General features: G+C 44.1%; 1 protein-coding gene across 7 annotated transcripts in view; it reads right to left on the reverse strand.

The window, feature by feature from the left end:
- SEC16B (SEC16 homolog B, endoplasmic reticulum export factor) overlaps window positions 1–12363 on the reverse strand; it is a 54890-nt gene that overhangs the window by 26330 nt on the left and 16197 nt on the right. For 6 of the 7 annotated variants that reach the window (XM_058700115.1, XM_058700114.1, XM_058700117.1 and 3 more), the window contains 9 exons: window positions 11852–12205; window positions 10174–10286; window positions 9314–9404; window positions 8463–8571; window positions 6956–7100; window positions 5888–6039; window positions 5454–5515; window positions 3957–4092; window positions 3254–3488 (listed from right to left, as the gene is read on the reverse strand). In XM_058700115.1, coding sequence (XP_058556098.1) covers window positions 3254–3488; window positions 3957–4092; window positions 5454–5515; window positions 5888–6039; window positions 6956–7100; window positions 8463–8571; window positions 9314–9404; window positions 10174–10286; window positions 11852–12147 — 1339 coding nt within the window. In that variant the 5' untranslated portion in view covers window positions 12148–12205. Of the gene's footprint in view, window positions 1–3253; window positions 3489–3956; window positions 4093–5453; window positions 5516–5887; window positions 6040–6955; window positions 7101–8462; window positions 8572–9313; window positions 9412–10173; window positions 10287–11851; window positions 12206–12363 lie in introns of those variants that run through there. The other variant, XM_058700118.1, reaches the window with a different exon arrangement.

Raw genomic sequence — 12363 nt, forward strand, 5'->3', positions numbered from 1 at the left:
ACTGGATTCAATGCCTTAGAAGTTGTGGCTGTTTGACAAATGTTTACCAAATAAATAAATTGTGAAACTCCAGGTCCCTACTATATAGTGAACAGGGGGATGGTTATCATATGATCCCACTGATTTTCACTGAATATCATGTCTACCACTCATTTAAAATATAATATCACATGAATGCAGGGTGTTATATGTATAAGTGATGAATTACTGGGTTCTACTCCTGAAGCCAATATTACACTGAATGCTAACTGACTAGAATTTAAATAAAATTTTGGAAAAAAATAAAATAAAATATAACATCATATACAGATAAACAGAGATTAAAGTTTCAAATGTAAAGGTGAAGTCACAAAAGTATTTGAACCTTATTTTCATAAATTAGTTTTAAAGTAGGAAAGCCTTTCTAAATATCACCCCACAAAAGTAATTTCGTACAGAAAGTCCTTAAAAAGTAAAGAGCTCTTACAAATCAATAAATAGAGATCAAACACCCAACAGAACAACGTAGAAGATCCATGACAAAATAATTCACAGATTAGGGGCACCTGGGTGGCTCAGTCAGTTAAGCAGTTAAGCGTCCAACTTCGGCTCAGGTCATAATCTCACAGTTCATGGGTTTGGGCCCCCCATCAGGGTCTGTGCTGACAGCTCAGAACCTGGAGCTTGCTTCAGATTCTGTGTCTCCCTCTCTCTCTGCCCCTCTCCCACTCATGCGCACGTGCACTCTCTCTCTCTCTCTCTCCCCAAAATAAATATTTTTAAAAATTTTAATTCACAGATTAAAAGATATTCAACTTCATTTATAACAAGAGAAAAGAACAACTCCACTAAATTTTATATATATATATATATTTTTTTTTTTTTTTTTTTTTTTAACCTTTAAGATTGGCACATATGAAAAGCTTGGAAACACCAAATTGGTAAGAGTAGGGAAACAGGAACTCTCATATATTGTTCATTGAGTAATTGGTACAATCTCTAAAAAAGGGAATTTGTTGATATTTCTCAAAATTTCCAGCCATGTACCCTTTGACTCAACACTTCCATTTCCAGAAGCTATTCTAGAAATCATATGTATATTCTCCTACACGGCAAATGACATTGATCAGGGTTTTATTAAATAAATTATGATTTATCTTTAGAAATCTATGCAGCCATAAAAACAAGGAGGAAGACATTTATATATTATAAAGAACAGGGTTCAGAAAAATGTGACCTGAAGGCCAAATTCAGCCCACTGCCCATTTTGGTACAGCCCACAAACTAAGAATAACTTTTCACATTTTTAAATGATTGGTAAAAAATTAAAGAAATAATAACACTGGGGCACTTGGATGGCTCAGTCAAGCGTCAGATTCTTGATTTCAGATCAGGTCATGATCTCACGGTTGGTAAGTTGAGCCCCCCCCCCCCCGACGCCGCCCCCCCCCCCCCCCCCCCCCCGTTAGCACAGAGCCTGCTTACAATTCTCTCCCTGTCCTTCTCTCTCTGCCCCTCCCCCATGTGCCCTCTCTCTCTCTCTCTCTCTCTGAAGATAAACTTAAAAAAAAGGATAACACCTCATTACACATGAAAATTATGTATAACTCAAATGTCTATGTATATAAATAAAGCACAGCCACACCCATTCATTTACATATTGTCTGTGGCTGCTTTTATCAGACAATAGCAGATATGAGTAGTGGCAACAGAGACCCCATGGCCTGCAAAACCTAATATACTTACTGTCTGTCCTTTTACAGAAAACAACTGCAACCATGTTATAGAGTGTTTTCTAGGATATTTTGTTAAATGGAAAAAGGAAGGTGAAGAAATGGTATATGGGAGCGCCTGGCTGGTTCAGTCACTAGAGTGTTTGACTCTTGATCTCAGGATTGTTAAGTTTGAGCCCCATGCTGGGAGTAGAGATTACTTAAAATAAAATCTTTATTTTTTTTATTTTTTAAACTAAAATATTAAAAAAAGAAATAATATATGGTAAGCTATAAGGAACAAAAGGAGAACATAATCTTACATGCAGAAAACATCTCTGGATCTTTTAGAGACAGCCTGTTTTAGAGACAGGCTGAGAGGGTGGGGGCATCATCTCTTCTCTTACATGCCTTTTATCTTTTGAGTTTTGAATCATAGTGATTCAAATTGATTTCAATTATATATTCCAGTATTTAAACTCTCTTTAAGACTTCTGTAAAATGTGAGTTCAACTTCAAAATTAAACAAGGCATAAAAAAATAGGTAAGTATATGAGGTGATTAATGTTATTAACTCCATGGGGAAAATCCTTTTACAATGTATTTGTACATCAAATCATCGCATTGTGCACTTTAAATATCTTGCAATTTTGTCACATATACCTCAATTAAATTTTTTGAATAAATAACATAAGAATAAAAATCATCTAATTTACATATCAAAAAAGCAAGGCATCTCTTCATCTGTTGAATTAAAGTATTCAATATTGGTAGGCATACCTGAGATATAGCTGGTGAGGATAACATTTATAAACAGACTTTCTGGAAACTAATTTAGTGTATATGTGAAGAAGCTTTTAAAAGTGTGTACTCTTTAACTTATAGTTCCATTCTAGGAATCTATCCTAAAAAAACAAGAAGATAATCCAAAGATTTATATAACAAGATGTTCAAATTGTGTAATTTATAATGGGTGACAAAATTATAAATAGCCTATATATTCAAAAACAGTGTATTAGATCAATAATTTAAAATTCATATCATAGAATATTGTCCATTTGTTAAAATGGTACGTTTTAATACCATGGGAATATTACACCATATAACCTTAACTGAAAAAATAGAAATAATTGCATATGTAATTTAATTCTATCTTTAATATATGTGCATAGAAAAATGCTAGAATTAAGTATATCAAGATGTTAACAGATTTTTTTTTTAATGTTTATTTACTTTTGAGAGAGAGCAAGGGAGGGGCAGAGAGAGAGGGGGACAGAGGATCCAAAGCAGGCTCTGTGCTGAGAGCAGACAGCCAGATGTGGGGCTTGAACTCATGACCTGTGAGATCGTGACCTGAGCCGAAGTCGACCACTTAACCAACTGAGCCACCCAGGCGCCCCCAGATGTTAGCTTTTAATGGTAAGGCTATATAATTTTTTTCTTTACACCTTTCTGGGCTTCTTAGGTGCTATAAAATGAGTATAAATTACTCCTATAATTGGAGGAGGGGTGAGTGATGGGGGTGTAGTTACTTTTTAAAAACAAGCATGGAAGGGCCACACCTGCCTTCTTCCTGCCGTAGTAGAGCAGTTTAGTGAATTTCTCTACGATCTGTGCAGGCGTCTCCACGCTGGGGGGAATCTCCCCGGTGAGCAGGTTCGGGGTCCCTGAGCTCAGCACCGGCCAGTCCTCATCGGTCAGGTTGATGAGGTTGGCCACTGGCGGCTGCCTCTTGTACTTCTCCAGCTTCTTACAGTCTTGCATCAGCAGCTCCGCGATGTCAGATCCCACCATGGACTGCGAGGCAAAGAGGGTCATCCTGAGGGAGAATCCTATTGTCCTCGGGCCGGCAGCCCCTGCTGAAGAAGGAGGGCACCAGAGCACCTGCCGTCTTCATGAGGAGGTCAACTTCCAAACACAAGACAGCCCTTTCTTGGACTATTGTATTTCACACTTCAGCTTCACTCTCTCATGGTGATTTTCTGCCTGTCAGGAGCCACCAAGATTACCAGAAATAGGCCCACTCTTACAGTTGTGTTATGTGGTTGGTACAGTAACCCCAGGCCAGGAAGAAGGGCAGAGAAAAGACCATCTTTAGCAAACTGCGTTGACATCTGAGCAATTTTTTCCCACTTAGGGCCATTTGTTGCTTCTTTAACATTATCTTTTATAATCATGTCATAAGCCGAATCCTCTCTATCCCTGAAAGACTTAAATTTCAATCCAGCCTGCACCTGCTCACCCGTCGGAGTGATAATACTTTACCCCATTCTGTCGACAAAGGAGAACCAACAACTGCCACAGTAGAGCTGAGTCTCTGCTCCTCTGTGTCTCAGATTTTTGGCTCTGAGCTGCTTTCTGCTGGCAAAATGTCATGATGTCCACCTTGTGTACATCTTCCCTATGGAGAGATTTCAGGAAGCAAAGGGTGAGGGGCAGACTCCTTCACCGCACAGCACTGCAGGCTCTTTGTACAGAGGGAGGGTGCTAGCAGAGGGTGGGGGGACTGAGATAGAAGCCTGACAACCCAGGGCTGGGGTACTGAGTCCGTAGTTTCCTTGAAGAACAGAAAGGGACTTCAGAAATTCTCTCACACACCCTCCCCATTTTACAGATGAGGAAACTGAGACCCACAGGGTACCTGCCCAGGGTAGCAGGCAAGGGCACAGACTTACAGATGAGGAAACTGAGACTCACAGGGTACCCTGCCCAGGGTAGCAGGCAAGGGCACAGACTTTGCAGTCAGACCACCTTGCATTTAAATCTAGCCTGCCACGTCTCACCTTATAAAACTACCTCCATATAAAAGGAATTAACAACGTATATTAAGTGCTCAATAAATGGGCAATATTATTTGCTCCAGGTCATTCAAATAAAATCAATCCAATTGGGACCAGCACCCCCAGTGTCCACACAGCCAGCTCAACGTTCTATCCCCCATCTGTATACCTGTGTGTAAGAAATAGATTTGACACTCACTTTTACTTGAAGGAACTGTCAAAATACTATGGGCTTTTCTTGGAGGGGGAAGCCTCAGGATAGGTTTATAGAATAGCGATGATGATACATAAAGGGCTTCCATATGCATTATCTCACTTGCGTCTCAAAGCCACCACTTAAAGTAGGCACAACCAGTGTTACATCATTTCCAAAAGAGAAAACTAAGGCTCAAAGAAGACTAGCTGATCTGTCTGCCCTGAGACCTCTAGTTAGTAGGATGCGTGGGCCAAGGACCCAGCTCCTCTTGACTCCAGCCAGGGCTCTCTCCACCAGAGTGCCCTAAATATTTATCAGAAACTTGACTAAGAATTTAAAAGCAGTTCTAGCTCAGTCCTGCAGAGGGCAGACTTGCACACTGTCCAATAACAACACAGACTATGCTAGTCCTCTCTAGAAAAAGGCAAGAATTTTTTTTTCCACTGTGATCCACTTGTCTATGATTTCCCAGGCTGTGCTCCACTTTTCTGCCAGTACCTGTTAAGTGTGGAGAAAGTTAAAACCTCCTACCTCGTAGCTCCTGCAAAACAGAACTGTTTTCAGATTTTTAATCTTAATTTTTCTTTCTGCCCTTCAGCTAGCAAATTGTTTGTCAAAATGGCTCAGGCCACATTTGTCTCAATCTTGTTGCACAGAGTATTCTACTCCAAGGGGGATAGACATTTTCTTTTAAGGAAGCCAAGAACAAATCCCTGAAGTGCTGATCTGGGCAGGCAGATTTTGTAAGTTCAAAAGCCCTACTTGGCAGCTCGTAAGATAATTTACCTGATCAGGGGTCCTGAGAAAGTCCTCATCTCTTCTTGTTCTTCAGAGTCACTAAGAATAATCTGGAACAAAAAAAATCATATTTGGTGTCCCAGACTATATCCACCCAAAGCCCCTGTCAGTCAAGTCCAATATCAGAACCCATGGCTGTGGCCCTGGGCTGTGGCTCAGTGCCTTGTGGAGAACACAGGAGGACAAAAGTGAGTTCTCCAGTTGTCGAAAATGAGCTAATAGCATCTCAGGAAAAACAAATCTAGCATCACTCCTTTGAGAGAAGATCCCTACCTTTCTTTCACAAAACATACCCCAAACCACGGAATGCCTGATTCAGTTCCCCACAAGGAACTGAATCCCATTGCTGGAGATGTCCAGACTCAGGTCAAGGAAAGCAGAAGGCAGAATGCCAGCTTTCCGGGACACAGAATCTCATTTACCTCCATGCTGTGCAGTTCAACAAGGGCCGTCTGTCCATCACTGGGAGAGCTGGGGCCCACACGCACCAGCTGACCTCCTGGCCCAAAGCTCACAGGCACATGAGAGATGTAGAACTTCATGGGTGCCTTGGGACCAGCTGCTGAGACATCCTCTGACCGACAGACACAGGTGGACACTGTTAGCATTACTGCTGCTGCTTTTCTTTACTTTAGAAGTACACCACTGACATATTTCTCTCCAAATTCCACCTGGGCCAGGATAAGACTCAGGGCAGGTGACATAATTAGAAGAAGCCCAGGCGGGGGTTAGGGTGGCTCAGTCGGTTGAGCATCCGACTTCAGCTCAGGTGATGATCTCATAGGTCATGAGTTCAAGCCCTGCATAAAGCTGTCTGCTGTCAGCACAGAGCCTGCTTTGGATCCTCTCCCTCTCCCTCTCCCTCTCTCTCTCTCTCTCTCTCTCTCTCTGCCCCTCCCTACTCACACCCCCTCTTTCAAAAATGAATAAACATTTACTTAAAAAAAAAGAAGAAGAAGAAGAAGCCCATGCTACAAGTCAGATTTAAGCCTCTCAGAATATGTCAGAATATAATATGAGAATCTGCTGGTTTGGTCCAAATGGCAAAACACCAGGCCCAGACTCCCAGCGATGGCGAGAGGCTGGGGACTCTGGCTCTCATAGTTGAATACTCATGACATGTATCCTACATCCAGACAAAGCAACTATGCTTTGTGGCCTGCCCTCGCTTTACCAGACTGACTCTTGCCTTCGCTCTCTTCACCTGTTATACAAAAGTACATCTGGGCGCCTCCCCTCCCAGCCTGATCCTGACGCCTACAAGCCGGGTTCCCTTCCAAGAATCAGCTATGATGCAATCTCCAGTACAAGAGAAAAGGTGAGAAATGGAGCCACAGTGGCCTCTCTGCCCAAGAGAAACTCCTGGCAGTAAACGGGGCAGCCGCAGTCCACTCTTGGAAGTGCAGGGGAAGGGTGACTTTCCAAGAGGTTGTCACCCAGCCCTCTTCTCACAAGACTCAACCAGTTGCTTAGATCATGGCAGTACCCACCAGCCTGAATTGGACTCCAAGCTGCCAACGCCACGGGATCGTAGGGCTCCGAGTCAGCTCCCATGTACTGACTGAGCTCGTAGGCGCTAGAGCTGAGACCAGACTCATGCTGCCGGAGAAGGCTGGACTCATTGGCCAGCGATGGCTGGAAGTTAAAGATAATAAAAACACACAGGAAGGATCAGAAGCACTTTCAGAGAAATGGTCCTCTCGAGTGTTCCTTCAAAGCAACAAAATTGAAACTTTCAAATAAATACACCGCATGTGGATGTGTTGAAAGAAAAAAAAGTGATCATTTAATTGACAGGTGTTGGCTAAAAAAAATGAATTAAGGCCTAGTGGGAAGAGTGTAGGCCCTGAGGCCACGGGACCTGAATTCAAATCTCAGTTTTGTCGGGACGCCTGGCTGGTTCAGTTGGTAGAGCATGACTCCTGATCTTGGGGTTGTGAGTTCAAGCCACACTCTGCACAGCGTCGAGATTACTTGAAAATAAAAAAATAGGGACACCTGGGTGGCTCGGTTGGTTAAGCGTCCGACTTTGGCTCAGGTCAAGATCTCGCGGTCCGTGAGTTCGAGCCCCGCGTTGGGCTCTGTGCTGACTGCTCAGAGCCTGGAACCTGTTTCAGATTCTGTGTCTCCCTCTCTCTCTGACCCTCCCCCATTCATGCTCTGTCTCTCTCTGTCTCAAAAATAAATAAACGTTAAAAAAAATTCTTTAAAAAAAATAAATAAAAATTTAAAAAAATAAAAAAGTAAATCTTCAAATCCCAGTTTTATCGATACCTAGCTGCTGTGACCTTGGACAAATGATTTAGGCTCTCTGATGATACCATGGGCATATATCACATAGTCTGTACCCTGCACTGTTAAGCCTTAGGTATACAGGAGAAAATGTTCTCAAAAATCATACATATCTAATCGTGGAAACAAAATTGATATAAGACTGTCAAAAATCAATAGTTCGTCTCTGCAGTATCTTTGCAACTTTTCCAAAAATCTAAAATTATTCTAAAATTAAAAGTTTATTTTTAAAATATATAAGAACGCCATTGTGTGGCCCAGCTGGTATACGCAGTAAGATTTCAGAAGCGAGCACTGGAAGAGTCAAGAGAGGTTTCAAGCTCTGCTTTTCAGACCGGAATTCAGAGAGTCTAGCAACTCCCCACTTGCTGGGTAAACCAAATTGCCAGTCCACTGGGCTACCGGTGACAGCCTCTCCTCTTTGCCAGCACCTCAGAGTAACCTGGGTGACATTTCCTGATCCAGCCACACACACACACACACACACACACACACACACACACGCCAAAGGGCCAGATCAGGGCCCCAGGAAGGCAAGGAAAGGAGGAGGTATGAGTGGAGGCTCCATAGAGAGGGGCCGATGTCACCGCTCAGACCTCTGGCCACTGGCCACCCCCACTCCCAAGGGCCCTGCCCTGCCCCTATTTCATTGTCTGGTATGATGCACTGTCACAGTCCACCAGCCCCCGTGTCCCTTCAGATTACCTCATTCTTCTGGGTTCCCGTTAGCAGACTCTCCGGAAACAGGTCCCCAGGCCTCTCCGGCCTAGTGTTAGAAGCAGGACTGTCTTTATAAGAGTTCCGACTCTTGGATCTACAGCAAAATCACAGGAGCAGGTGAGGGGGGGTCCTGGGCAAGCCAGCCAGAGTGAGCTGCAGACTTCTGCTGCAGAGCGTGGGCAGTGTCAGGTGGCCTGTGTGCCATAGGGAAGAGCATTGTCCTCCCTCGGCCACCCCAATCTATCAATACCAGAGAAACGGGAGCTCCTGGGCTCCACAGTGCAGTTACTGGAAGTAACCCAAATGCTGTGGAGAAGGGCTGGTCTCTGCAGCCTGACACCCTGCAATGACTCAAATCAGAGCAGCTGGGTTGGTGAGTCGGTCAGACACGGTCAAGGCACCAGGCCGAAGGACACCAGAACAGGTGTTTGTGTAAAATGCTCTTCTGTGCTTACTCCTTCCCAGGGGCTATCCCATTCTCCGCGCACAGGAGTGGGCAGAGGAGAAACAGCCCAGCCTCGGGCAGGACCCGATTTTGCAAACTTCGGCCAAGCCACATCTGTTCTGAGGCCAATGAGGAATCCAGGCTCTCGTGTAGGGTGGACCTCAAGTAACCTCACAGGACTCAGCTGACCCCAAGTCTGACCCCCTCTCAGAATTAAGACTCCACTGACAGCTGGCCTGGGCCACCCTGGGCTACTCCCACAACCCCGTGGCCAGAGTAGAAGCAGACGGGGGTTCTGGAGACAGAGACGAGCACCCGATTCCATAGACTTGCCTAACATAGTGTGAGTTTGGCTGGATCGTGTTGAGCTGGCCTCTCCTTTCACACTTACAGACTATTCTGGTTTTCGTGATGATGCTCACTGAGGTACTTTTGATCTCGGTGATCTTCCTGCCACATATAAGGACTCTCTCGCCTTGGCACTGCACCCTCAGAGAAAACAAGATCAAGACAGGTCATTTCCCATTCCTAAAAGTTTAGGAAGACAGCAGCGAGCTGTGAGGCTGAGTCACCGGAGCACCAGAGATATAAAAACATGTTTGCCAAATTGAATAAAATTGAGACGTGAACGCTAACAATGGGAGTCAACAGAACGCTCCTCAGTCCTTCCTGAATCAACCACCTTGGCTCCATACAATTGTATAATCATGGGGATCATGTGTGTGCGTTCTCAGTTTTGAAACAGATTTCTCTTTGCAGGCAGGTCAGAAGCTGCCATCGACACATACCTAAAGCCTCAGTATTGGCAGAGTATAAATTCCTGTGGGTGCATATCTGCCACCCTCAAGGTAAATGACGGTCAGACTCATCACAGCCCAGCCACACACTTGACAACTTCATTGTTAAGAACTGATTTCACGGTTACTTGGTCAGAGACTGTAATCTTGGCTGTCACGAGGAGTGGAGGAAAAAATGCGGACGAAGTACGAACTAGCCATAACACCGGTAACATAATGATAGTCTCAGGGCTATCACTGACACATACAAAGGAAAATGACCCCTTTCTGTCTCTTCCCCTCAAGACATCTGGCAGTAGTGTCTTTGCTGTGGCCTCATCTGGCCAAGGAAGAAGTGGGTGAGGACAGGGGTTCTACCTCAGCCAAGTAGGATGGCCAAGACGAGGCTCTGAGCACGCCCTGTCTACCAGATCAGCTGCACCACCCCAAAGGCTCTTCGGAGATTATTCCATACCTCTTTCTTCCTGTAGCTGCTGCGGGGGTCTGTGGTAGTAATAATCTCCATAAGCATATTCCTCCCTCAGGGTCGGAGAGTGATAGCTCTGATACGGATCCTCAATGCCTGGCCTAAAATATCACAAAGGTCAGTCATTCAGGGATGAGTGTGGTAAAAAGAGAAACCATTGGAGGACTTGACAAACTAAATAACTTGAGAGGACAAATCTGTGACCTCAGTCTAGAACCCGCTTTAAAATTGCAGTTAATTCTAGATCCTATAAACAGAAGACCCAGAATCAGCAGAAGGAGGGCCTTTATTTCAGAACAAGGCTGGGATTTTTAGAGCAAAATCAAGTGTCTCATTCTCTTTGATTTCCCCTACTCCTCAAATACATACATCCAACATTACATGATGTTATTTTAGAAAACCCTGCCCTGAAATTATCTTAGAATACCCCTTCCTGGGGCACCTGGTGGCTCAGTCAGTTAAGCCTCTGACTCTTGATTTTTGCTTGGGTCACAACCTCATGGTTCCTGAGTTCGAGCCCCATGTCAGGCTCTGTGCTGTCAGTGCGGAGCCTGCTTGGGATTCTCTCTCTCTCCACCCCTCCCCATGTGTTCTCTCTCTCTCTGTCCCTCTATATATCTGTCTCTGTCTCTTTCTCTCTCTCTCTCAAAATAAATAAATATGCTATATTAAAAAAAAGAATATCCTTTCCTGAGATGACTGTGTAGGTACCCAACACTCCATTGTAAGTCCCATGCATATTACAGATGGAAATGAGATGAAGAAGTCACATTGGACTCTCTTAAATCTGACTGCTTTCACTGCCTCTGTCCTCGACATACCTTCTTTGAGAAGTCAACAATACAAAACAGATTGATGAAAGAATGTCACGTTGTTAGTCTTTATTAACTAAGAATTCTTTAATATTTCATGGAGCAAAGGCTTACAGTAATCGTCATAATTTCAACCCGAAATCTGTGGGCAGGTAAATATCATTCCACCTGGAAAAGCTGAAGTAAAACATACATGACTTCCAATATCCCATAAAATAGTAAATCCTATGTTGTCAATCGGGATTCACGAACAGGAATTCCAGATTCTCCTAGCATTACCTCACGGAGACCTCTTCATTCTGAACCTGGAGACTACAAGCTTGTACCTGCTTTCTTTCAGGTCAATTTCATTTTTTTTAAGTGTTCCCATTTACTCATCCCATGCATATTTTTTCTGTATGCCAGTCACACGCTGAGTACTGTTCTAGGCACTGAGTCTCTTCTTGGTGCTGGTGGTGTCAGCGTGAACAACACTGAGAAGTTTTTATAAGGAGCTCTAAGACAAATTTTCCATAATCTACCAATATTGCCTTTTGCCGTCCCCGAGTCAAAGGGTCTCATCTGCTATCTTGGATCCATCATTCTTTCTACTTTCTGCCCTGGCCCTAACACCCAGTCACGCTGTGATTGCCTCTTTAAGAAGCCCCACCAGAGAACAAAAAGGAGGGAAATACTATTTTCAGTTACCTAAATCCAGTTTGGGAGGGGAAAGTGTTTGGCTAAGTCAATGTAATAGGATGGAGAAGGAAAGAGAAGAAAAAGAGGAAGAGTAAAAGGAAAAGGAAGAAGGAAGAGAACGATCTACTGAGAAGCACGTAGGAGAGCTGGGTGAACGCCAAGCGTGAGAGCCATACCTTGAATACAACTGACGGGGATAACCACCTTCATAATAGTCAACTCCCAATACAGGCTGACGCCTTTCCCCAGGCCTGGATGCATAATGGGGCTGCTGGTTGTCCGTCCTGGGGTCCTGCTGCGGCTGGGGGCTCCTGTGCGTGTCTTGCCATTGATGGTACCTCTCTCCATTGTACCAAGAGCGAGGAACGGGCCGATGGTTTCCATCTCTCTGAAGCCCTCGGTCTGGATCCTTTGATGGTGCTGTGGGCCTCCCCCATGGCTGAGGTGGCCACTGAGGAGCCCAAAATTCCATCCTTGACCCTCAGAATTTCCCTCGTGTTTTTATTCAGTTATGTAATTATTTTCTGTTCCTGCAGACAAAAAAAAACAAGAACAAAAACAACCATCATTTTAGGCTTATATCCAAACATGATGATTGATTAGGTTTTCTGAATAAAGCATCTACAGTCCTCAAAATCTTTTATCTGAAACAAAACACCTGGGCAGTGATATAGAGATATCTGGGGGG

Source organism: Neofelis nebulosa, chromosome 15, assembly GCF_028018385.1.
Source record: "Neofelis nebulosa isolate mNeoNeb1 chromosome 15, mNeoNeb1.pri, whole genome shotgun sequence".
NCBI classification, from domain to species: domain Eukaryota; kingdom Metazoa; phylum Chordata; class Mammalia; order Carnivora; family Felidae; genus Neofelis; species Neofelis nebulosa.